Raw genomic sequence first — 27,440 nt, forward strand, 5'->3', positions numbered from 1 at the left:
CTCCTACTTCAGTATTTGAGGAAGTTGTTGATTATTCGAGACGACTTAAAAACATTTTTGACAAGATTTCCTCAGCAGTCAGGTGTTTCTGTTGCAACATGAAATTGAACACTGACGAAAGGATTATAGAACATTTTTGAAATTAAAAAGAGAGTGACCATGTGCTTTGAACATTTACAATGATGTTTAACCGAGATAAATTTGTTTTTTCTTAGTGTAATGAATTAGTTATATTTTTTAATAAGATATGAAGCATTTAGGCAACCAGTTATACAGATGCGTGTGGTCTTCATCATGCGTCCTTGGGCTTTTAGCACAGTTCAAATTTGAGAGGTGGCACTTTTTCATGACCTACTTCGACCTTTTAATCATTTATAGAAACCCTGTAGGGTGATTGCCCCAGTAATGAACACCCAAGAGAAAATTTGAAATCTAAATAATCTTATTATCATTAATATTCGGTCAAAATCAATTTGTAGCACACCAGATGAAAGCTTATTTAGTGCACTTTCTAACAGTCTGTAAACAAATTACGTAAAATAATAATTGTTATTTTAATATTTTATATTGTGATACTACATCAAATGTGCCAGTAATGGACACTCGGAAAAATGTTAATTTTATTCATACTTATTCATTTCTGGAACAGTAAAATGGCCTCTAGTATTTTTAACCTTTGGCTCGTCTATGACACATACAATATCTTCTTTGAAATAATAAAGAATATCCTCTTTGCTTGGCCACTTTCATACACCTAAACCTGCACTGGTCATAGACTGTATTTCGGCTCCTAGATCATCCTTCTTCAAAATAACACCTGTAAAGGTCCATTGTACGATAAATAATTTGATTAAAACATTATAACTCTTTTTAAATTTTAGTTAAACATAGAAAATCATGAGGAGAACTCATCAAGGCGATTAAGAAGGTAAATATAAAATATAGTTAATGTGCAATACTTTAACTGCTGTATAAAAGTGATAAAGACAAAGAACATTTTATATGGAAGGATAAGCATTGGTGGTACTATCTTTCCATCTGCCGAAAATGTAGCCATAACAGTAATCTGCTCTTTTTCAGCAGATACTCTTTGATAAAAATCCTCTTTTGATTTGGTTGGTTCTAAAACGTTTCCACTTTTAGGACAAAGCATGAATCCAGATTCATCTCCATTAAATATTCGGGTGGGATCATGAAGGATGTCTTGAAGGTTATTCTCTTTGAAATAATCTAGAACTTCATCAAACCATCTATGAATACGGTCTTGGGTAACAGCTGCACGAGCTTTACTCAAAGATTCTGCATGTATCTGTTTGATTTCTGGATGCCATTTAAGAAATCCTTCCCACCAAGATCTTCCCGGTGTTTTAGATTTATTTAAATAGCGAGGTTCTCTACCATTATCTTCCAAGTATTTTTTTACAGACATGTTGAGATTGGTTTTGTGTACTGGGAATCCTCTTTTCGCCATGGCCAATATCCATGAAACCAATACGTTTTCTTCATTTTCAGATAACTCTGATGGAGGTCCCATTTTTCTACAACATGGACTGTCTCCTGCCATTTTCCTGATTAGAGTACTACGAGGAACATGGTACTGTTGGGCAGCCTTTTTTTTACTTAGCCCATTTTCTTTCACCGCTTGGATAGCCTTTTGCATGTTCTCCTCCGAATAGCAAAAAAACTTTCTGTTTTTTTCCTTCTTTTTTTCCATTCCCCTTTTGTAGGAAATCACATGTACCTGAATTAGAAACAATCTTAACTTGGTAAGAATTCAATATCGGCATCGGATGACTGGTGTCCATTACTGAATTTTTCTTGTTTAGTAATGGACATCCCACTGTCCATTATTAACACATTATTTAATTTCTTGTTTCAGTACTGGTCACCCCCCGTAAAAATCGTTATTTGTAGGAAATATGTGTTTTCAACCATAAAAATCTGTTTTTAACTTACCTGGTCAAAGATTAAACGTAAACAAATGTTCTCAACAGCAACTGCACACAACGTTTGCTCACTTACAAAATTTAAACTAAGGAAGCACCGGACAACTTGAAACAGCTGTTTTGTCATCAGCTATCTTGAAGACTCTCTATTTCAGAAAATGTACTGAAGCTAGCAACGTCAAATCACAGTGGAATATGCGACTTAAACTACTGTAGCATATGGCATACCCAAATAAGTTATTTTGGCGCAAATTATGAAATTTTTTAATTTTTTCAATTAACAGTGTCCATTACTGGGGCAGTGTCCATTACTAGGGCAATTACCCTATGTACATATATCTCTTTTGTAGACTTTAATTACGAACTTTGCAATGTTCAATGTACTTTTGGCTGCAAACATTCCTTGGCATAAACTACAAAACACAGAATTCGATAATTTTTTAAGGAATAATTGCAGAAGAAAATTTCCAGATGATTTCATTTTATGCAAGAGTTATTCAACACAAAGTATGTAACAAAAATGCACGCAATTGTGACATTATTATTATTTTTTTAATGAAAATATTTAATTATTTAAACAATAATAGGCTACTGACTGTAATGAAATGCACTAAATTCTTTCCATACCTGGATATCAGTCGATGAAACGACCGATTTACTTAATAGATAGGATGCGAATTATATCATCGGTAAATTATAGGATAAGCAGTCATATCACGACTGGTCGATTTATACATGATCATGTAATTAATAAATGTTTGGTTGCGAATTCCTTATTATAGTTACAAAATTAAAATCTTAGAGCCTAGCAGGGTTGTCGCTGAAAAATTAAAATCATTATAACTGATAGAGGAGCCTGTATGATTAAATCTAAAACAATTCTACTAAAAATTTTGCCAAAGTTCTACGAAACTAGACATAGAGTATGTTATGTAAGTAGCCATACATTAATACCACATAGAAAATGTCCATTCGAGTTGTAATCTGCAATAATTTCTTTTCTATTGTACTTTTGTAGTTGTAAAAAAAATGCACCTATAAGAAGGATTTATTTTACAAATTGTAGTAGTACAAACAAAACAAGGAGTTATTTTTAAACTATAAAGACAGGCGGTGGTACCAAAATTATTCAAAGGAATGTAAAAAGAAAATAAAATCTTTATTAAGGTAGTTGCTACAATAAATTGCCTCTTTTTTATTAAATACAAATTTGAAACTGTCGTGCCAATGACGCTGTAATAGCATTTAGCAACCTAGTGACTGACCTGTCTAATGTTTAAATTGAGATTGTCGTCTAATAAATCCAAGATTTGTTTGTCTCGTTGAACGGCATTTTGATCAGAATTTGGTCCTAAATCAAATTTATTTATTTACTCTGTGCTGAATTCAGATAATGTTCGATGTACTTGCATAAATACTTTTCCATCCGCAAATTCTTCTGTCTGAGTATAACTCCTTGTAACGTTTCACAGCCGTTTTCGATTTCCTCGCACCCCACCATCAACTAGATGCATGTCGGCATATTCTAGATTCGTAAACGTAAGAGGCATTCTTCAACTAAGTCTACGGTACGACAATTAACTAAATTTAGATCAAATAACTGTCTGGCAACATACAATGAATTTAAAAACATTAGATCTGAAATTAAGCGTGATTTAAAAGTAGCCTATGATAACTATTTGCCTGGTAAGGTTTTTGAACTTGTTTTGCATAGATTTCTTCTTTTTAATATTCATAATAAGATCTCAGAATCTCAGCATGGTTTCGTGTATAGCCGTTCTACTACTTCCAACTTATGTACTTTTACTCAGTTTGTGTCTGACTCTTTTGATAAGAGACTGCAAGTAGACGTTGCATACATGGACTTCTCAAAGGCTTTCGATAAATTAAATCATAAAATTCTATTAGTTAAGTTGAACAATATTGGATTCTCTGTCGCTCTCCTGGAACTAATCAAGCCTTATCTAGCTAACAGGCTTCAGATTGTAAAATATTTAGGGCATGTGTCCAAGACGTCTGTTGTTTCTAGTAGCGTACCACAAGGCTCAGTCTTAGGTCCTCTCTTCTTCGTGATATATATTAATGATTTAGTCCAAGCTATTCATTCTAATATTCTTTTGTATGCAGACGACGTAAAAATATACAGAGATATAGCTAAATATGAGGACTGTCTATTACTGCAAACGGATTTACTTTATTTCCTGCAGTAGAGTAAGTAATGACTTGGAATGTTGGCGAATTTTATACTTCTCTTATGTGCGCTCTAGGTTAGAATATGCAAGTATTCTTATTATATTATATTTCTGTCAAAACCACACTGACGCTCTAGAAAAAATTCAGCGCCGCTTTCTTAAATATTTAGCATATAGAGTAGATGATACATATCCAATAAGAGGTACACCCCAAATCTCTCTTTTAAACCGATTTCAACTTACGGATTTAAACAATAGACGCATTTCTTATTCATTGAACTTTCATAGAAATCTAATGTGCTCACAAGTTGACTGTTCCAATCTTCCCAGCAAGCTCTATATCTATTGTCGAAGACTTTCTTCTCGTGACCACTGTTGTTTCTATCTGCCTACACCGCGTATAGATGTCGAAAAGTACTCGCCTGTTTATCAAATGACCATTAATTTTAATCTAAGTTAGAATTATTTTGATATTTTTGTTAATGTTCCCTATGGGATAAAGTAGTAATTTTAGCTACTGATTACCTATTATACACTTATTCTCATTTCTTTTGTAAGTTTGTAATTGGGTCTTGCACCCGTTGACTTACGTATATATAATAATATTAATAATAATATTAATTAACGGATATTATTTCACAATGTCCCTTGATTCTTAAGTATCAACGTAATAAAACCAAAACTCATAATTGGTCAGTTGAAAAGTAAGGTGCTAAACAGGAAGGTAGAAAAATATACTTCAAATTGCGACTTCTATTAGTTGCCTTTCAATGGTGACCACTTACTGACATCGCATACTGTATAAGGAGAAATTAAAAAAATTACCGCTGCCACCCGAACCTGTTTTAAAGTACTGGGGAGCATGATTTGAGGCAACTATGTTTTACAGTTAATATTTCGATACTTTCTACTTCAATTCTATCAAGACTACTATTCTTATATCTCAACGTATAATTAATTTAAACATTTTTACAATTTATTACGTCATTCGTCACAAGCCATCTCAAAAGCTACGTGAGAGAAGTGCTATATTATAAGCGAGGGATACTGATCTCACAATGGCGTTTCGCTCACGTATGATATACAGTGATTTACTTCCACTGGCAACTTTTAGATAAAAGTAAAAATAAGGTGAATCCAAATTGAATTTCTCATTTAACCTAAAAAATCGTATTGTCATTAGCTATAACATTAGGTACATTATTGTGAGCAACAATTTTTGTCTCGTAAAACAGTTACATAAACTGTCTCAAAACTTACTGCTGTAAGATTATAAAAGAAAGTGCTGTAAAATAATTAGAAACAGTAAGTTTGCCTTTAACTGATTCAGCGAAAATATTTGAAAGTGTACGCAATTTTTTAAAAAATACTCAAGGCACTGTGGCTACGTCTGCGCTAAACAAATTTTAGAATAATTTAAAGAAAAATGACGGCTGTAATTATTTAACAAATTTAGTCAAAGTTTTCTGACTAAAAATATAAGCAATTTTGATTATACAGCGAACAACATGTACCTAAAGTGTTATTCCTGAGAAGCTCCTCGCCTAAAAATTCAAAATGCAACCAGTCTTTGATATTTACCGTCACTATTTTTTTTAAGTAAAGCTGTTTGGATTTGATAATTTGGAAATAAACATCAATCCTTAGATTAAAATAAAAAACAAACAAATTCAAAACAAGAGTTAGCCAGGCTTTTCGTCATTTACATTAATTCTGACGAAATGTTAGTTTTAGCATGATAATATGTCTCACTACGTCAATGTTGTATGTAATATAAACAAATATTACGGTTTTTGAGTTTTTAGTATCTTAAAGAACTAGTTTAGGTGCCTACTAGCAAAATTTTAACCGCTTAAATCGGGGCTTTTCCAATTAGAAATTACAAACAAGTAACTGATCACCTGACTTACAAAATCATCTTATTTTACTGTACGCAGAAATTGTAAATAGCTGATTTAAATTTAATTTTACCGTAAACTCCGTTAATCACCTCACGACCTTCAACTGACATCTTGCGCGCTCAAAATGAGGTTAGAGGAGCTGCTGAAGCTACAGGAAACTGTGATTGTCAAAGACACCAGCGTATTATCTACTTATTCAAATTTTGATATGATTGCTAGGGTAAATACCATATAATTCTATTAAATCTAAACACGATGTAATTAATTCTATGTGCTTAATTTATTAAGTGGAAAGAACACTCGTCCTTTTAGACAGACAATTTTTAACACGTGTGATTTAATAAATACATATTCTCATTTACACACAAGTACAATTTCACGCGACTAATGTGTACAGTCTCGGCCACTAATAAAATTATCAATACCATAGTTGATGCTACATTATTATTAAATACCACCGTATGCGATTAAGGACACCACAAATTATTTATTAAATCCTGTGCTTCAGTTTGTTAAAATCAAAATTAAGTGTTAAAAGAGAGATATTTTTACGCGAATAACAGAAACGATGTTTCTAAATACTACAGCTCTCTAGTCGATTTGATACATTTTATTTATCAACAACAAATTTTCTAAAACACCATAAGGTCATATCTAAATCTAAATTTTGATTCAAGTTATTGCGTTTCCCCTTACGTTGTTCACGGAGCATAACCAAAGCCAATATTCCCTGGTAATGACAAAACCATTGTTATTCATCAAGATTTTTGCCCTCGACAGATACAACCTAATGTTGTAAATACAAAAATAATAGATAAAAATGAAACAAACATGAATCAATACTAATGTCCATCGTCTGAACTACAGAGAAACGCCGCTAAATGAAAAACTTGATGTTCAGTAGTGATTACCTAGAAAATTTGAAATTTCGAAAAATTCATTTTTAATAATATGGTTTCAGAATATGGTGTGTAAAATTATTCAGAACTCCGATGACAACGTTCATAAGTGTACTAATCTGATCTTCTTACAAACCAGTTCTATCTAAATATCTAAAACACACTTTCACAGTGACGCGCAATGATAGTCACCGTTTCGGATTATTATGGAACATTTACCGTCTTGAATTAGAGGTGGAGGCGCCGGGGAACACGCCCTCAAACATCCTTCGGCCACCGCGCTACACTCACTGTGTTTTGGAATGTGCGACACCGGAGTTCGAGCAACGAACGTAAGAGTAGTCGGAGCACCTATCTTCTTCACGCTCCAGTACAACCGCGCTATTTCTGGGGAGGTGAGAGTACTGTGGCGGCAAAGGTAATCACGCCGCCTTGTGGTGTAGTTGTTATGAGGCCCAGTCAGCAACTGGGAGACTTGGGTTCCTAATGAGGCAACAACATTTTTGCTTGCTTTCCACAAACCAAATGAAATACCATTCAGGCGCCAGATAAGCAAAAATGTGACACTTATGATTCCGATACTAATTAGACGATAATACTGAATTATGCTGGCCTTGATGAAAGTGATTTTAATTGCCAAGTACTTTAACTTTTTTATAGACGTTGGTCTACAATGATCAATTTCACTGCCTCTGAACAAGTTCATAATTGTATGTTTCTAGGCTACTAGTGAAAAAAATATTAATCGTTATGAGTTGTCATCATTAGAATTGTAATAAAAAGTTAAACGATTTAGATTTTCAACCTTCACTGAAAAATACTAGCTAACAGGGTCATTACTTTGACAATAAATTAGCAATTCCATGCGCCTAGGAGTCTAGCAAAAATATTACAAAAATTCTTCTTACGAAGACTCCTCCCACATGTCAAATTTAAAACATCATATGGTGTTAAACTATTGAGGTATATCAAATAAAATTAAACGTAATAATATTGCAATCGAAAAATAAATTTGTCAGCAAATTGCAAATAAAAGTCAAATTCTAATCACTTTGTTACAATTTTAATATTTTGTAGTAAGCTATATAGATATAATGGTTTTCACTGAACTGTTATTTAAGTCCATTCTCAGTAGTGCGTATGTCGTATTCCAGCAACTTCTAATTATTGTATTTTACTCCCCATTTTCAACAATTTCTGTGGTGGCTTAAATATACCTTCGTACATTTGCTACAACAGATTTCAGATTTACTTCCTCCACAGACTTAATCCAACGGATTTTTAAGAAATCGCTTTGATGTATGGATATTCTTCTCTCCCATCTTTTGATTTATGCATATTTACCCTAATAATTTATATCCACTTAGAAAATTTGGTAAAAATTTCCGAAGAGATCCAAATGGAAATCTCCATCGAGGCGTAAAGGGTTCAGTGTCTGTGCATACCTTTCGATGCCAATGATCACCGTTATTGAATCAGTGTAAAGTTTCGAGCAAGAGATGATAATAGAAGGAATGTAGGCGCTCGAGCGGAAGGCGAACTAAGCAAAGTGCCAGATTACAAATTCAAGATATTTATGATAGTCTCGGTGGCCTGGGTTCTTCACCTCTATTGTTTACATCCTGTTACGGACATCTTGAGATTTATACCTTGAAGTAAGCCATTTGGATCCCGGTTATGATTAATGGACGTTGGACCCACTTATTATTGCTTTAATTCCAGTCGCGGGGACATAATTAACATCATTTGGAGAAATTTTATGGATAATTTACAGAACGCACCCTCAAATACAGATAAGAAATTTGAATTAGGTGCTTGATCGTGGCATTTAAACTTAAAAGCCAATATGGACCACCTTATAATTCCCACTTGAACTCGAAAAAATGGGAAAATTGATTTCTAAAAGTCATGAAGATATCGCGTTTCAATTTATTTCACAATAATATTGTAAAGAACTAATGCTGCTGTTTGAGTTTTTATTTGACCACAAATGTTAAACTAAACAAGGAACGCGATTAAGCCAAGTTTTTCTATTAATACAAAAACTATTCAATGCGGACACTAAATAGAGGGTGAGTATCATAATAACGGGACCCTGGTCAAATTTCAATGCAACACAAAATATATTTCTCGTATGTAAATCTTTTTATATTTAATTTTTCTAAAATGTATAAACATAGTTACCTAGTAGTTAATTTTGACTTTCGCAATAATTTTGAGCTAGGGTAAGTTTTTAGTCTTCGTCTCCCATTTCCGTCTGTCTGTCCGTCTGTCCGTCTGTCCGTCCGTCTGTCCGTCCGTCTGTCCGTCCGTCTGTCCGTCCGTCTGTCCGTCCGTCTGTCCGTCCGTCTGTCCGTCTGTCCGTCTGCCCCCGGATTTTTATTAGACAGATAATCTCCGAAAGTACTCGACCGATTGTTGTGAAATTTTGTACTTATATTAAGAATATCATGTAGATGGTAAAACGCTAACCAAAATTTGTCTAATCATCCCCACCACTAATGCGATGACGTTACTTCAAAATTGTACATAGTAAATGGGTTTTCAATTGTATAAAATAACATAGTCCTACACATGTAGTTTACAACTCTGAATCGACTTTTCACCCGAAACGTCCAGATTTTTGGAAAAAGAATCAAAATTATAAAACAACATTTTGAAATTTAATTTTTAATCTGCTAACCAGAATGCTTTGAAATGTCGCAGATGTTTTAAGGCTATAAAGAGCATCATAAATCTTTAGTCAAAAAATATTTGCTTATCCCCTCCAAAAACTTGATGACGTCAGCTCAAAAGTTTGTGGAATAAATCATATCTAAAATGTACAAAATATGATGAGTCTGTACTTGTGATCTATCACTCCATTCATATTTTTTGGATTTGCATATACAGGGTGACTCAAAAAAATTAATGAATGCGTAAATATATTTTATTGATTTAATCAGGAACTACAAAACCGAATGCTCTGAAATCTTGCAGATGTTTTAAGGTCATAAAGAGCATAATAAATGTTTAGTCAAAATATATTTGCTTATCCCCTCCAAAAACTTGATGACGTCAGCTCCAAAGTTTGCCGAATAAATCATATCTAAAATGTACAAAATATGATGAGCCTGTACTTGTCATTTATCACTCCATTCATATTTTTTGGATTTGCGTATACAGAGTGACTCAAAAAAATTAATGAATGCGTAAATATATTTTATTGATTTAATCAGGAACTACAAAACGGAATGCTCTGACATCTTGCAGATGTTTTAAGGTTATAAAGAGCATAATAAATGTTTAGTCAAAATATATTTGCTTATCCCCTCCAAAAACTTGATGACGTCAGCTCGAAAATTTGCCGAATAAATCATATCTAAAATGTACAAAATATGATCAGCCTGTACTTGTGATCTATCACTCCATTCATATTTTTTGGATTTGCATATACAGGGTGATTCAAGAAAATAAATGAAAGCGTAAATTTATTTTACTGATTTACTCAGGAACTGCAAAACCGAATGCTTCGAAATCTTGAAGATATTTTAAAATTATCATAAGCATGGTAAATTTTTGATCAAAATGTATTTGGTCGTCCCCCCTAAAAAATTTATGACGTCACCACAAAATTTTGCTGAATAAATCCTATCTAAAATGTACAAAATATGGTGAGTCTCTTCTTGTGATTTATCATTCCATTCAAATTTTTTCGATTTGCATATACAGGGTGACTCAAAAAAATTAATGAATGCGTAAATTTATTTTATTGATTTAATCAGGAACTACAAAACCGAATGCTTTGAAATCTTGCAGATGTTTTAAGGTTATAAAGAGCATAATAAATTTTTAGTCAAAATATATTTGGTTATCTTCTACAAAAAACTGATGACGTCAGCTCAAAAGTTTGCCGAATAAATCGTATCTAAAATGTACAAAATATGATGAGTCTGTACTTGTGATTTATCATTCCATTCATATTTTTGGATTTGCATATGCAGGGTGACTCAAAAAAATTAATGAAGGCGTGAATTTATTTTATCGATTTAATCAGGAATTACAAAACCGAATGCTTTGAAATCTTGGGAATATTTTAAAGTTATTATAAGCATGGTAAACTTTTGTTCAAAATGTATTTGTTCATCCCTCCTAAAAAAATTGATGACGTCACCCTTAAATTTTGCTGAATAAATCCTATCTAAAATGCAAAAAATATGATGAGTTTGTACTTGTGACTTATCATTCCATTCATATTTTTTAGATTTTCTTATGAGGTGGTTCAAAAAAATTAATGAAGTCAATTTATTTTATTGATTAAATTAAGGGCAACACTTATTATTAGTATTACACCCCAACCAACCCAATTTGGTAGACACAAAATTTGTTAAAGGAAAAACTCGGTTGAAACATAAGGGTAGCACGCTTATTTACATCGACTTAGCAATAAAAATCTAGTCATAAGAAAAAATTAATACCACTTAGCCGAATTTTATGGATTAACGCTTCTAAAACAGTCCTTAAACATTCAGAACAACTACGGACCTAACATGTTCCAGTTACTTATTGACGTATATCTTCTAGTGACAGCAATTCTTTATTTAAACAAAATTTAAAAAGAAAATAAAGGTATTTCCTGTTAATAATAATAATAATAATAATAATACTTTATTTCCAACGGATTTACACCCAATAACAGGAAATTTATATATATTAAAATAACTGAAAAAAAAAACCTATACGTGCGAATACAAAGAAAAATAACTTAAATATAATTCTTAGTCTATCAGCCGGTTTGAACTTAATTAATACTGTTGAAAAAAAGAAAAAGAAAAAAACAATAGATAAAATCAAATCAGATACTCCAGCACTCTAAGTTAACAACACAGCACAGAATCGACTGCAAAGTGTCAGAATTTATGTCACATAAATGGCAAATTCGATTAAACGTCCTACACATAATTGGAATTGGAGATTTAGCCATAACATTTGACTTTGGTGTACAGCAGTAGAATGTAAGAACATGGCGCATATTTAATCTAGGTAAACAAAAAGTAATGTTGGCCAAAAGCCACGCACAGTCAACTTGATTATTTAAAAGTTTATACAAAAACTTGACTACTATAATGTTACGTCGTTTTGCTAATGATAAAAATTGAAATTTACTTAACAACAATTCATGATTACATCCCCTTTCTGGATATTGCCCGTCAGTCAAGAAGGACAAAAACTTAAGATAGGTTCTTTGTACGGATTCAAGTTGATGTATAAGGTATATACCTTATAAATAGGATACCAAATTAAGACGCCATACTCTAACCTAGACCTAATTAGAGAAAAATATAATGTGTTTAATGCAGTATGTTCAGTTTACCTGAACAGGGGTTTGGGCGTAGCCAATTTGTCCACCCTACTCCCACCCGTTTTAGGGTAGTTTACCTAATTTTTATTATTTCATGCTCTCGGTGAGTCGTCGAGAAGTATCGAGAGGGTAAAGACGTGCCGACCCGAGAGACCGGTAATTTTTATATTATTTGTGCGTTATTAAATAAACCGTGTAACTACGAGTAAAAGGTGATTTTATTTCGCGCAAAACACAGTAACATTTTTAAAGTTTTTACAGTTCCGATAAATGAACCCGTACAGCTTAAACGATTTGGAAACAATTTCTTCTATATGAAAGTTAAATGTTAATTTGGAATCAAATAATATGCCCAAATCCTTAACTTTGCCAACTCGTTCCAGTATAGTACCATTTATAGAGTAGCTATGTATCAAAGGGGCAGATTTCCTGGTATAGGTAACTATATAACACTTTCGTTTATTAAATTTTAATCTATTGTTGTCACTCCATGTTGTAAGGGAATCTAAATCAAGCTGTAATTTGTTACAGTCCTCCTGACTATTAATCTGACAAAATATTTTTAAATCATCTGCGAATAAAAGCTTATTTGTTGTTATGACTTCCGTGATGTCGTTTATGAATAATAAAAATAGCAGTGGACCTAGGTTCGATCCCTGCGGAACACCCGATGTGGCAATGTAATGACTGGAAAAAAAATTTTGATATTTAACACGTTGTTTTCGATTTCGCAAATAGGATTGGAATAACAGAAGAAGATTGTTTGAAAAACCAAGAAGATCTAGCTTTTTAATCAGTAAGTGGTGGTCAATTTGGTCGAAAGCTTTATGAAAATCCATATAGATAACATCCAATTGACCATGGTTGTCAATAGCAGAAGCTGCGACTTGACTGATACATGCCAAATTGGACACAGTGGACCTATGTTCAATAAAGTCATGTTGATGATCTGAAATTAGGTGTTTTATGCAAGGGTAAATACTTTTGTATAGGACTGTTTCGAATATTTTTGCAAAATTGCATATAAGAGAAATAGGACGATAGTTCTCTATTTCAGTAGGATCCCCTTTTTTTAGAACCGGGCAAACACAAGCCATTTTCCACATTTCTGGAAATGTAGAAGTTGTCAGAATCAAATTAAATAATTTAAACAAGGGTTTTACAAATACAATAGCACAGTCCTTAAGTAAAAAACTAGGAATACCGTCAGCTCCTTGCGTGAAGGAATTCTTGCTTTGCTTTAATACCTTTAAGATTAGATCTTCTGATACATTAGTGATTGAAATCAAAGAATTATTTGAAAGAATACTATTCAAAGTGGAGTTATCATAAGCCGGGGTGGAAAAAACGTTCTCAAAATAACTCGCAAAAGCATTGACTATAGTTATTGGAGCAGTAAGTTCTTGGTCTTCGTAGTGCATTAAACTTGGAATACGTGTTACCCCTTTCTTCATGTGGACATATGACCAAAATTTTTTTGGATCTTTAGAAATGGAATACTCTATATCGGACATATACCTTTTGTAGGCTTCCGCAATTCGACTTTTACAACGTGAACGGCAATCTTTAAATAAATTATAATAATACGACGATTTGAATTTTTTATACTTTTTGTGCAAAGCGAACTTCATACGAATACATTGAATAATTTCTTTATTATACCATGGAGGATAGTTGTAGCGGTGGTTTTTATATCTCATTTTCGGTACAGTAGTATCAAATACGTCATTTAATTTCTCATAAAATAGTGAGCAAGCCGTATTGACGTCTGCTTGTTCATTTAAGAGACTCCAATCTGTAGAGACTAACATCTGATACATAACAGGAAAGTTCGCTTTCTTAAAATTAAAAACTTCATAATGATCATTAATAAGTTAATAAGTACGGTCTACTTAGGACAGTAAAAAAAATCCAAATGTACAAAGAATATCTAAAAATTTGAAACATAATATCAGTGTAAGTATAAAAAATAAGTGGGAGTAAAAATGAATAACCAGCTTATCAAATTAAGTGCAGTCAGTAAAATAACTAAGACAATTAAGAGTCTTTGAACTCTGATGACGATATAATGTTCTAAAAATAACAAATAATAAATTTCCATAAAAACAAAATTGTAAATAATACAAAAATTACTACTACAGAAGATGAGAAATCTCTATACAAAAAACGGAAGAAAAGACGATGACCAGGTTTACGCAAGCTCAATTAAATATTTGATTGTCATTAAATTTTTAACACAGCGTTAAAGTACCATGTGGCCGAGTCTACGCCAATCAGACGTCGCTAAACGCCTCGTTAAATGCGTAATTAACTTAATTTTAGTTAAAATATTGTATAAACTGTCCCTATATACAGCTTATGGATTTCTACAATTAGAAGCCAATTTCATGTTGATTTAACGACATTGCAAAACGGTGTTGTAGCAAAAATCTAACGGAATCAGCCGTTTTGCGACGTCGCTAAATCAACTTAAAATTGGTCCCTTACATACTTATTTGTAAACAATATTAAAATATCACTTAGATGAAACCGGATGAACTTTAATCAGAATTAGACCCAAATAGTAGGTAATATTCGGTTCAGAATTACATTTTACTTCACACATTTGCTTTACTGTACTATTTATTCATTTAAGTTAAATCCATGAATGATAAATAATTACAATTTGATACATTAAAGTTTGTAACCTAAACCTAATTAGTTATTTGATAGGGTTAAACTCATAATAATTTTTGCATGCTAAATCCGACACTAAAATGTATATTTGAAGCAATAATGTTAAAAAAAAGTAATAAAAAAGTCGCCGCACCCTCGTCGACAAACTTCAGAAACACTTTTCCAAACCGTTTAAGTTTATAAAAAGGCATTTTGTCGATAGGCGTAACACACTGATTTAAACTACAAAAATGTTGGTAAAAAGTAAATAAGTTCTTAAAAAAAAAAAAATAGCAGCTATGTATAAAAAATTTCAAAAGTTTAAACAACTCAGCGAGTTGACGTATTGTATTTTAACGATTTACTTTACATAGCGAAGAAAATGATGAACCAACTTAGCTAAAAATATTACTACAAACAGTCCATAGAGAGCCATCTATCCTATAATAGCGCAACCGTGACGTTGACGAATATCGAACTCTGCCTTGAGCGCAGTCCAACAAACGAATAAAGAAATCGACTCTTTAATTCCGGACGCAGAATACGAATCCAGACGTGAGATTGAACGAACAAAGTTATACAAGTCGCACTTACCTTTTTCGGAGGTCCTATAATCGTCCTTCTGGAGGTTGCTTTGGACGTGGACGGAATTTCCAGAAGGTTCTCGATGGAGTGAGTCTGCTTCTTCGGTCTGCCAGCCATATTTTCACTGCAAGAAACAGTAAAATATCTGCCTTCAAGTCTGCGTCAAGAGATAGAACTTTGTACACTGTGTTGGACAAAATCGATATCTTATTACGAAACTTTGGGAGTAGTTTGGAAACTTTTATAAACAATGGGAGTTTGATATCACAGTAAACAACTGAATACTGATCAGTGGAAACGTGCTTGCGGCCAAAGCGACGAGCCACAGATTGGTTTTTATAATTTTTCAGTTTAATGAACGCTTTCACACTCGTAATTTGAAAGGGCTTCGGATGAACTCGGACATGTTATAAAATAAGTAGATGCTAAAGAAGCTTTTTCAAGAGAGCAACTAGTTAGTCAGTAAAATAGCTAGTTAATAGAGTAATAGAATACACCGATATAGTTTTAATTTGTAAATGTGTAGTTTAAATCCAAATAAGTATTATCTAAGTTATAAGTGTTATAAGAAATAATGAGAAATAAAATATTAATGTGTATAAAAAGTCATTTTTCTTGCATATTTTGCATATATTTCTTGCATATTTTAGCGATTTTTTGCATATAATGGTAAACTTCTTTGCATACATATGAGCGAGCCTTAATCATAAATGCGTATATTACACAGTTTAACTATAAGCACGATTTAAATGTCAAAACAACTGTTACGAAATAAACCCATACACCGCCCCGGTACGACGCCTATGGGTCTTCTAGTATGTATGTGTTTCTTCTAATATGTAGTATGACTCATCAGCCGGACGGCGCAGCGTTCTGTAAAGGAAAGCCTGGAAGCGGATATCGTGACGGGCCCAGAAAACCCTCGAAGCTGTGTTCTCGAACCCTGGAGAGGAACAAATAGGCCACCGTCGGGAACGATGATTATTCAGTTAGTTCAGTCAGCGAGTGAACGAATTCAGTCAAGTTGGGCCGGAATTATTTTGTACATGGTCGCCGTGTATTCAGTCGTGATATCGGCTAAAGGTGGTACAGAAATTATTAATCTTTTTGCCGAATATTTCTCTTCCATATATACTATACGGTAATCCTGTTGATTGTGACTTTGAAACAACCTTGTGCGTTCATGATGTTGGTCTGGATACTCAATTTCTGATGTATTTGATGGTATTTCAGGTTTAAAACAAACGTGCAATCCAGGGCCGGGCGGTGTTTCTAATATTCTTTTATATAAATGCAAATTCTCGCTTTGTTTACCTCTGTTCGAATTATTTAAAAAGTTCTTGTTGTCTGGTACATTCCCAAAATTATGGAAAATCAGTTACATTGTTCCTATTTTCAAATCTGGAGAATCCAATAAAATAGGCAATTTTAGAGGTGTCTGTAACCAATCGTCTATACCTAAATTATTTGATGCAATATTTACAAGTCAACTGCAATGGATCTCATATTCAATTATACCAGACAGACAACATGGTTTTATCAAGAATAGATCCACATTGTCTGATGTTTTGGAATACCAATCATTTCTTAATCAGGCATTTTCAAATCGCTCTCAAATAGACTCTGTTTATACTGATTTCGCGAAAGCGTTTTATCGCGTAAATAACAGAGTTCTAATTAGGAAACTTAGTAAACTAGGATTTCAAGACTTGACTGTTCAATGGTTGTTATTATCGTTTCTTTCGGAGAGAGTGCAAATTGTGCGCATTGGAAATTACATTTCGACTCCTTTTGAGGTTTCTTCGGGTATTCCACAGGGAACACAATATGAGCCCATACTATTCTTGTTGTTCATCAACGACTTTGTTTGTTATATGCAGACGATTATTATATTTTGTCTTTTTTTTTCTTAATATACATAGCCATCTTTTCGTAAGAAGAAACTTAGAACATGGTTAAAATGGTACATTTTTGCAAAAAAATATGGATTTTGCAATTATGGGGCGAAGCCTAATTATTGCAAAATCGATATTTCTTTACACAAAATTTCCATGTTTTAAGTTTCATGTTGTGAAAAGAAGTCTACACATATTAAAACAAAAAGGCAAAATTTAAGCCCGCCCGCCCGCCCTATCTCAATTGTGATGATTTTTTTTATTCGCCGTGAACCAAGGGAGCTTAACTGCAAAATACTTATTTCTTTACAAGAAATTAAAAACATATTTTTGAGTTTCGTGTTGTTCAAAGAATACTTTGTATATTAAGAAAAAAGGCAAAATATAAACAAATAGACAAATTTGTTCAAACCGAAATTTTGAATTGAATTGCAAAATCAAAAAAATTGAAAAAATAAAGAAAACCTGAAAAAACCGAAAAAATGGGACTTAAAAACTCAAAAATGAAACTTGAAATATCGAATAATTTAAAAATTGAAAAATCGAAAAATGAAAACTTTGAGAAATTGAATAATGGGATAAGTGAAAAAACAATTGAAAAATCGAAAAATTGTAATATTGAAACCTGAAAACTCTGATTAATTAAAAATCGAAAAAGTGGAAAATTAAACAATCAAAAATACAAAAAAAGTGATTTCAAAATTCAAAAATTTTAAAACGAAAACCGGAAAACTAAAAAATTAACAAATTGTAAAAACGAAACATGGGAAAATTAAAAAATTGTAACATCGAAAAAAAAACGAAACACTGAAAAACCGAAAAATTTAAAAGTTCAGTAATCGAACAATTGAAAAAATACAGAAACTGAAAAATCGTAAAATAGAAAAGCCAAAAATTGAATAATAAAAATCCTAATTATTATTTGAAAACAGTGAAAAATTAAATATCGGCAAATTTAAAAATGAAGCAATTACAAAATTGCAAATTTGAAAAAAAAAATTAAAAATGGAAAAATTGAAAATCAAAAATTGAAAAACCAAACTTGAAATATCGAAAAATTGAAAAAATTCGCAAACTGAAAATTGGGTAACGAAAAAACAATTAAAAAATGGAACAACTGTAAAATCGCAAATTTGTAACATTCAAACCTGAAAAAGTGATAAATGAAAATTCTAGGAATTGAAAAACCGAAAAAACGAAAAATTATAAAATTCAAGAGATAGAAAACCGAAAAATTAAAAAGCAAATTAGAAAATCGAAAAATTAAAATATCGACAAATTAAAAAATGCAACAATTTCATAATGAAAATCGAAAAACTAAAAAAATGGAGAAATCGAAACACGGAAAAATCAAAGAAACAAAATAATTTGGAATTACCTACTTGGAAGTACTTTATTTTTAAGTATTATTTTCTCAATTTTTCGTTTTTTAATTTTAACCGAACAATTTAAAAATTGAGAAATCGAACAAGTGCAAAAGTAAAGAAACTGAAAATCGAATAATTAAGAGGTCAAAAATTGGAAAAAGAAAAATTGTTACCTTAATAATGAAAAAACTGAAAATTTAAAAAACGGAGAAATTGCAAAATTGAAAATCAAAAATAGAAAAAACTAAACTTGAAACACCGGGAAATTTAAAAATTGTAATCTTAAAACTTGAGAAACTGAAAATTTCGATAATAATTGCAAAAACAACTGAAAATTTTAAAAATTGAGAAAAAAGAAACTGAAAAATCGAAAAACTAATTAATTAAAAATCCAGAAATAGAAAAATACGGAAAACAAAATTTTCTAAAAATAAAAAAATCGACAAGTCGTAAAATTCAAAATTGAAGAATGTCAAAATAAACATCGAAAAAATGTAAAATTAAAAAATAGGAAACTGAAGAATTGAAAAAAAAACAAAACGAAATGTTGAAAAATCGGATAACGAAAAAATCAACAATTGATAAAAATCAAAAAATAAGAATATCTTAAAATAGAAAAATTGAAAAAACGAGAAACTATCAAATCTAAAAATTATACCGTTGAGACCTGAAAAAATGGACGAAATAAAAATCGAGAAACTGAAAAATTGACAACAAAAAATTAAACATTAAGAAATCCTAAAATCGCAAAGCTAAGAATCTTAAAAACTTCAAAAATCGATGTGAATTAAAAAAAAACACAGATGAAAGCAATAATATTCGACTTTGGACCACTTTGAATTTAGCGCCGATGTACTTTGTTGTGGTTGGTCGGCACGGGTGCGAAAATTAATATATGCTGTGAACACTATGATCACTCTATACTTGTAATTTATCATTGCATATATATTGCGTTTTTTTTCTTAATATATGTAGACTTACTTCGACAACAAGAAACTTGAAACATGTCTAAAATGGTAATTTTTTGTAGTAATCAACTTAAAACATCTACTTTTCTTCTACAACCCCTTTAAATACGGCAAAAGTTGAACATTAAAGTTTCTGTCCGTAACGGGGTTTATAAATCCACTTAATCCATGTGGTTTTTACAGTAGAAGCAATGTTTCTTTCACCCCTGTTCTGTATTTCTTGAAACAATTCTGCAATTTTTCGATATAAAATTTTTCAAATTCTCGATTTTTATGTCTTCATTTTCTCGATTTGTCATTTTTTAATTGTTCAACAAAAGGACAAATTTGTTCAAACCGAAATTTTGAATTGAATTGCAAAATCAAAAAATTGAGAAATCGAAGAATTGAAAAAATAAAGAAAACTTGAAAAAACCGAAAAGATGGGACTTAAAAACTCTAAAATGAAACTTGAGATATCGAATAATTTAAAAATTGAAAAATCGAAAAATGAAAACTTTGAGAAATTGAATAATGGGATAAGTGAAAAAACAATTGAAAAATCAAAAAGTTGTATTATTGAAACCTGAAAATTCTGATTAATTAAAAAACGAGAAAGAAAAATTGAAAAAACCGAAAAACAAAAACATGGAAAAATGAAAAAAATTTAACATTGAAAAACCGAAAAATTTAAAAGTTGAGAAATCGAAGAATTGAACAAATATAGAAACTGAAAAATCGGAAAATGGAAAAGCTAAAAATTGAATAATAAAAACCCTAATAATTATTTGAAAAAAGTGAAAGTTAAAAATCGGTAAATTTAAAAATGAAGCAAGTACAAAATTGCAAATAAAAAAAAAAAATTAAAAATGGAAAAATTGAAAATCAAAAATTGAAAAACCAAACCTGAAATGTCGAAAAATTGAAAAAATTGGCAAACTGAAAATTGGGTAACCAAAAAAACAATTAAAAAATGGAACAACTGAGAAAAACTGTAAAATCGCAAATTTGTAACATTCAAACCTGAAAAAGTGATAAATGAAAATTCTAGGAATTAAAAAATCGAAAAATAGAAAAATTTTACTGAAAAATGCAACAATTTCATAATGAAAATCGAAAAACTAAAAAATGGAGAAATCGCAACACGGAAAAACCGGAAAAATTTTAAAAATTTAAAAAAAAGGAAACTGTAAAATCGAAAAACTGATTAATTAAAAATCCAGAAATAGAAAAATACGGAAAACAAAATTTTCTAAAAATAAAAAAATCGACAAGACGTAAAATTCAAAATTGAAGAATGTCAAAATAAACATCGAAAAATTGTAAAATTAAAAAACAGAAAAATGAATTGAAAAAAACGAAACACTGAACAATTAAAAAAAAAATGAAATACCGAAATGTTGGAAAAATAGCGAAAGTAAAAAATCGGATACCGAAAAAAATCAACAATTGAAAAATCAAAAATCAAGAATATCTTAAAATAGAAAAATCGAAAAAACGAGAAACTATCAAATTTAAAAATTATTACGTTCAAACCTGAAAAAATGGCCGAAATAAAAATCGAGAAACTGAAAAATCGACAACAAAAAATTAATAATTGAGAAATCCTAAAATCAAAAAGCTAAGAATCTTAAAAACTTCAAAACTCGATGCGAAAAAAAAACACAGATGAAAGCAATAATATTCGACTTTGGGCCAGTTTGAATTTAGCGCCGATGTACTTTGTTGTGGTTTGGTCGGCACGGGTGCGGAAATTAATATATGCTGTGAAAAATATGATCACTCTATACTTGTAATTTATCATTGCATTCATATTTTTTAGATTTGCTTATACAGAGTGAGTCAAAAAAATTAATGAATCAGTCAATTTATTTTATTTGAAATCTTGCAGACGTTTTAAAGTTATTATAAGCATATGATAAATTGTTAATCAAAATATATCTGTTCATTCCCCCCCCCCAAAAAAAAAGTTCCAGAAACTACTCTTAATATTGTTCAGTTCTATCCCGCCCCTGTTTTCTCAGAGGATATGTCATTTGCCAAAATCAGTCTTATCTGAGCAAGTATTAATTTAATAATTAATACATAGTTTCGGACTTTTATGTTATAAAAGGATTAACAAGCTAAAATTTTTGCTCCCTTGTGGAGATTTTTAGATATTGGTGTATTTTGACGGAGCTATTTTGACAGAGCTATTTTTTATTTCTGGTCAAGAAATTTTTAGTACATTTTTCACACAACCAAACTGATTATCCTATATTAAGGTACTAGAGCAAATACATTCTTTTTGTTTTTCTAATAGAATCAACATTTTAACAAAAATTACAGAAACACTAATCTGTAATCTTTTTAATAGTCTTTCTACAATTTTATTTTATCATGCGGCAAAACTGTGAGAATCATATTTTAAATACTTCCCTGCTATAAAAACCTTCCCTCATTGGAATACCAAATATAAAATGTATTGCTTGGAAAGTAGGAAAAACATTAAAACTTCCTAAGATACAAATTTCAAGTACCTACTTTAAACTACGAAAAAATATTTCAAAAGATTTTAGAATTAGTAATAATCATAAGAGCGTAACAGTTTCCTATATTAACTAAAACTGTGTCCCTAACATGACCATTATTAGTCTAAGAATGTTTTAACAAACTACAAAACATGTAGCTGTAAATGCTTCAATGCATCGTTGAAGCACTTGTTTCATCCTTCTTTCTTTTTTACAAAATAAAATTGTTTACCAATATCTTTACTCAGGTGCAACCCTCTTGATCACAAGTAGCTACACAAATACCGATTAATGATTGACCTGAAGTTTGAGATGGGCGCGTGGAAGGTTTTACATCTACAATATCTGTGTTGTTGAAAATGCTACCGAATTTGATTGTAGTAATATATGTGTATTATCAACCCAGACCTATTTCCAAAATATACTTTCTAATGAAATATACATACATACAGTATTCGTGTTAGGCAAATATTTTAATCATTTTTTTTTGCAAATAGGTAAATGTAAACTTAGCAGTGGGCCGTAGCGCTCTTTCATTTCGTCTGAATTGCTTTGAGAAGCAAGTAATTTAATTTCCACGTTCAGGTGAATTTTGTAATGTTAAAATTTTCAAACTTGATATTCCTGATGCAATTCCACAATGCTCACAGTACGCATATTTTACGCTTAGATTAGATAGAGCATTAGGAAGCATCATCAGATAATTCCGTTTTTGAACACAGCGACACGAGCAGCGCAGGAGATTACGTGAGAGTTGTAACTTCTGATATATATCGACACAGAATCTTTCTTTCTTCCTTTTGACGCTCCACCGACCCTACAGTTAAAAATAATTCCTCTGATTTGACTGTACTTATCGATCGTCTTTAAAAACACCTTTTAGTATTTCGCTCCTCTATCCTTCGCTATTTTCTCCGAAACTCTCGCTCGTAACTTTGAAACTTTCCCCGTCAGTGCGGCTCCGGCAAACTTTTTGCAGCCGTCGTGTTTACCTTAGAACGGATGAGGTAACTCCGTTTACTTTTTACTCTCATCAATTCCCCGAAATTATTTACTTTATTGTACATTTCCCCCACCACTTTCACTAATACATATTTTTTGTGCGAACGTCAGTCCGGGCGGGAATCGTCTAAATCGCTATCCTTATTATACATTTCCCTAACCACTACTTTAACAATTTTTTCCTCGAGGACACATCGTCCTGGGGAATTAATTAGAGCTCCCCGAAAAACTTGTCAAACTTTTCTCGGATCGTAAAAGTAGCAAACTCGAACACAATAAAACGAAAATACGATTTCATGACATCGCTCTCTGTTCTCAGCGCTTTAACAGGTGTCTGAAAAGAGACAGCTGAGGAGTTTTCGCTTTTATTGCTCTGGAACACTTGTTTCGATCCGGACATAGCAGTCGTAAAGAGTATCAGTTCTGATCGGAACCCGGAATTTTCCCTCCGGTCCGCGTCCGGCCTCGGAACTCTCTGAATTATGCAAAGAAAGAGAAGGAGAGCCGTCGCGACGCTCCCTACGTCCGTGCATAACCTAACCTAACTCGTAAACACAGCAAGTAAACACGCATGCAATTCGGAAGTTCGAAAGTCGGACTGACCTGCGATTTCGGGGGTTGTATAATTCCGGAAAGGCACTGGAAGTCGTGGCGAGGTGATTCCGGAGCCGGATTCGGACTTTTCATAAGTTGGAAAGTTGTAGAAGGGGTAGTTAAACGCGTGTAAAAAACTTTTAGACCCGGACTCTTACGGGCATGATCCGATATGGTGATACACGCGTCTGCAAAAGCGATGGCCGCTGCCGAGATGTGGGAAGCGGAGCGGCGAAGGCGGCCGAAGTATTGGCAGGGGTGATGTCAGTGCTGCCAGTTTAATGGAATCTTGTAGGATGAAGATACGGTTTAGTGAAAACATGTTACAGTTTGTTAAAAGAACTTTTTAGGTGCGACTTACTGAACCTAACCTAACCTTTTGAGGCATGGGTAGTCGACAAGAAATCGTAAAAATTAACTTATAAATAAATCGGTAAATAAAAACACATATCTATTAGAAACATAATTCACCAAAGAACAACTTGAACATTTTTGTGTTGCCAAATTTCAATTTTTTTATATACAGGGTGAGTTAGTTAAGTATTTATAGTTTTGGAAATTTAATTCTACCCTATAAAATTTTATTGACAATAACGAGACGGACAGGAATTTGTCGGAGAACATTTAGCAGGTAGTTGTACTCATAAAATAATGCTCATTTTCCTTGCTAACATCTACAGATTACCGGCGCGCGACAACTTTGAGTTGTAAATATCTGTTGCCATGGTACTACTGTCCGTTTCGTTATTACCTATAAAATTGTATAGGGTAGAATGAAATTTCCAAAACTATACTTCTGCAACGTAATTTTTTAATGGAACCCCCTAAATATTTTTACGTCATCTAATGGCTAGTTTTACACTCTAGCGGAATATTTTATTTTTGACATTCCGATGCCAAGTTATTTCTGGCATCCGTGTTGGAATATTGGTGCTCTATGTGCAATACTAAATAATATTAAGTCCTAATACACGATGTGTTTATAAAAAAAGTTAATTATGGATTTCAATTTTCAAGGAATCTTCCCTCAGTTTTTTCATATATCATACCATGTATATTCTTATCACCCTTTACTTTTTACTTCATGAGCGTAAGCTTCATGACCCCTAGGGTACGAAAAATGTAGTATTCCGTTTCCGTCTGTCTGCCTGTGTATCTGTCTGGTCTCTGTGTCGATTTTATTAGGTACGTAAAATTCAAAACTACTGGACCGACGGCCAAAGGTTTACAAAAAAAAATGACTCAGTATAATAACAACTCATGATATAAGCGACTATGGCCAAGTGGTTAAGACGTTAGGTCGCGGATCGAGGTAGTCAGTTCGATCCTAAATTTTGCCCTTTCTTCTTTTGACTTTTTCTCTCGCACTGTGTCTTATCTATGTTTATGACGTCTTAACAAGTTTTTTGTTGATCAAATTAAACAAAAACATCGCAAAATCCAATTTTATAATTTTTCGAAGAAGCGGGATTTGTTGGATTTGTACCTCAGTGGCGAGGGAAGTTCATTCCTTTTTGTTAAGTATTTTCTATATCTAAAGTTAATATACAGTTTTCCAATTTTTCTATATATTACTAAACACACTAACATTGAGGAAGGCTTTTTTATAAACACTCTACGTAATACACTACACTGTACTCTAATATTTAATGAGTCATCCAAAAAAAGCGCGTTTATTGACACGCTGTATATAATTATGCATTTCTATGTAAGTATTTGTAATCAATCGTCTTATACCGATTTTTTACAAAAAATTATTCGTCAGTCATTCCGAAAATAAAATATTTCCAAATCGTTTTCCATCCCCTAATACGTTTTACAGTTTTCAACGTATATTGCGTGTGTATCAGTTAGCTCGATATCATTGAGTACTAGAAATAAAAAAGCACTAAAATTACGTTCAACTATATTGAGTGTTCTGTTTTTGAGGAGTAACATACAACCTAGCTTTTAACTATAATACTCCTTAAATTTTTACATTACTTATTGGCCTCTTCTTAGACTTTGTCAGCATCGTAAAATTTTGAAATTCCTATACGGGGTTATGACTTTATTTCGATTTTCTTGAAATTCTTTCCTAAAGCAAGGGTATTCGTGCTGTAAAATTTAGTGGAGGGTTAATAACAGGAACGCGCTTTGTTGAGTTATTAATTAACTTGAATTTTAAGATACAGTGATGCTATAAAAAATTAACATTACTGTTTTCAAATATCGACGCTTAGGTTTTTTTTACTAGAACACCCTATATATGCCTACAGGTTGGATTTTTATGCTGTACAACGTTTAACGATGCAATGGCTAACAAAAAATCGTAGTTGTTAAGATTTAAGTTTGTTGCAAGATTTCGTGAAAAGATAACCAGAGGTATGCTCTTTATTGCAGTAACAATAAAGTTGTGTCTTAATATACAGCATTTCTAAAAAAAATTCGAACGTACAATATTCAGATAGTCTCATCCCAGTTTTCTCACAATTAACACTCTCTCTTTTTTTACTCTTTTTCATTCGATATTGTAGATGTATCACCCAAAAAATGAAAAATTACAGAAACTATCGCGTTTAGACATAGAAAATACTTAACAAAAAAGAGAAAGAATTAAAAACACAGTAAGATGCAATAAAGTATAGTGCGTTCTGCTTGAAAACACTAAAATATCGAAATTATATTTCGTAACACAACAAAACACGTATTTTTATTTAAAATCATGTCATCTTTGAAAATACTAATAAGTAATAAACTATGAGTGAGACTACAATAAATATTCAAAATGTTCTCCGCTTGCAGTTTGGCAGTGGTGTAGTTGATCAACAAAATATCTCAGTGAATTATGTATCTGTTTTTCTAATTGTTGAAGATTATTTGGTCGATTTTCATTTAAGCGTAAAGGGTGATTACTTTTCTAATTTTTACTATGTGTATAAATTGGTGCAAAAATTATCATTAACAATATCAGTAATAAATTATTTATTCCGAATTGGTTTTGGACGGAATGATTTTATTGCATACAAAACATGCATAGTATAAAGAACGATTTGGTTCTCGCTTACCGTACTTTTCAGGTGCAATAAACACCTAAACATAGGCGTCGATTACTCATCCCACATATCGAAAACCTCTAGTGAACAGTTGTCGTGTATGCAAACGTGCGACCTTAATCAGAGGTCGAACAAGTTGTGCACGCTTATGAAATAAAACCACCACGTCGCTCTCTACCTATTACCAAATCGGATATAATTATCACTGATTTGCCAAAACCAGAAAGTTTTAGTCATCATAAATGAAAATAAGATACTCTTATTTACCATCTGCATCGCCAGTAAAAAACAGAGTACGGAAAACAGACGCTCAGTCGGAATTGAAAAATTATGTTTCATGGTCTACAACAACTAATAAAAGCTGAAAATGTAGAGCAACAGGTTGGTCTGTACTGTGGGGACTCTATTTATCGACAAAGTAATGTTGAAACAGGTAACAGTTTCTTTACATTGGTAAACCGTTTGGTTTTCTATATACGTTTAAAATATATTGTCAGTTTAATAAATAGTAAATCTGTTGATGCTATCAAGTAATTTATTACAATTAATTTTCGACAGCTAGTTAAAAATA

General features: G+C 32.0%; 2 protein-coding genes across 2 annotated transcripts in view; one reads left to right on the forward strand and one right to left on the reverse strand.

Moving 5' to 3' along the window:
• Positions 1-27,440, forward strand: part of LOC135125763 (small ribosomal subunit protein eS21) — a 567,386-nt gene that overhangs the window by 477,924 nt on the left and 62,022 nt on the right. The gene's annotated exons all lie outside the window — the stretch shown is intronic.
• On the reverse strand, positions 12,865-15,636 carry LOC135125678 (uncharacterized). Its single transcript, XM_064051326.1, has 4 exons — positions 15,529-15,636; positions 13,301-14,117; positions 13,052-13,228; positions 12,865-12,935 (listed from the first exon to the last, which is right to left on the reverse strand). Exons 1-4 carry the CDS (start codon positions 15,634-15,636, stop codon positions 12,865-12,867), a joined length of 1,173 nt encoding a protein of 390 aa, XP_063907396.1.

The sequence above is a fragment of the Zophobas morio genome, unplaced genomic scaffold, assembly GCF_036711695.1.
Source record: "Zophobas morio isolate AGI-343-1 ecotype UQ-CSIRO unplaced genomic scaffold, CSIRO_AGI_Zmor_V1 ptg000009l, whole genome shotgun sequence".
Classification (NCBI taxonomy): domain Eukaryota; kingdom Metazoa; phylum Arthropoda; class Insecta; order Coleoptera; family Tenebrionidae; genus Zophobas; species Zophobas morio.

Coding starts and splice junctions, on each gene's coding strand:
- LOC135125678 (XM_064051326.1), bottom strand. CDS start 15,636: ATGGCTGGCAGACCGAAGAAGCAGACTCACTCCATCGAGAACCTTCTG. Junction 14,118..15,528: donor TTATAGGACCTCCGAAAAAG/GTAAGTGCGACT, acceptor TTTAATTTTAAG/AAAGCGAACTTTCCTGTTAT. Junction 12,936..13,051: donor TAAAAAGCTAGATCTTCTTG/GTTTTTCAAACA, acceptor GGTGTTCCGCAG/GGATCGAACCTAGGTCCACT.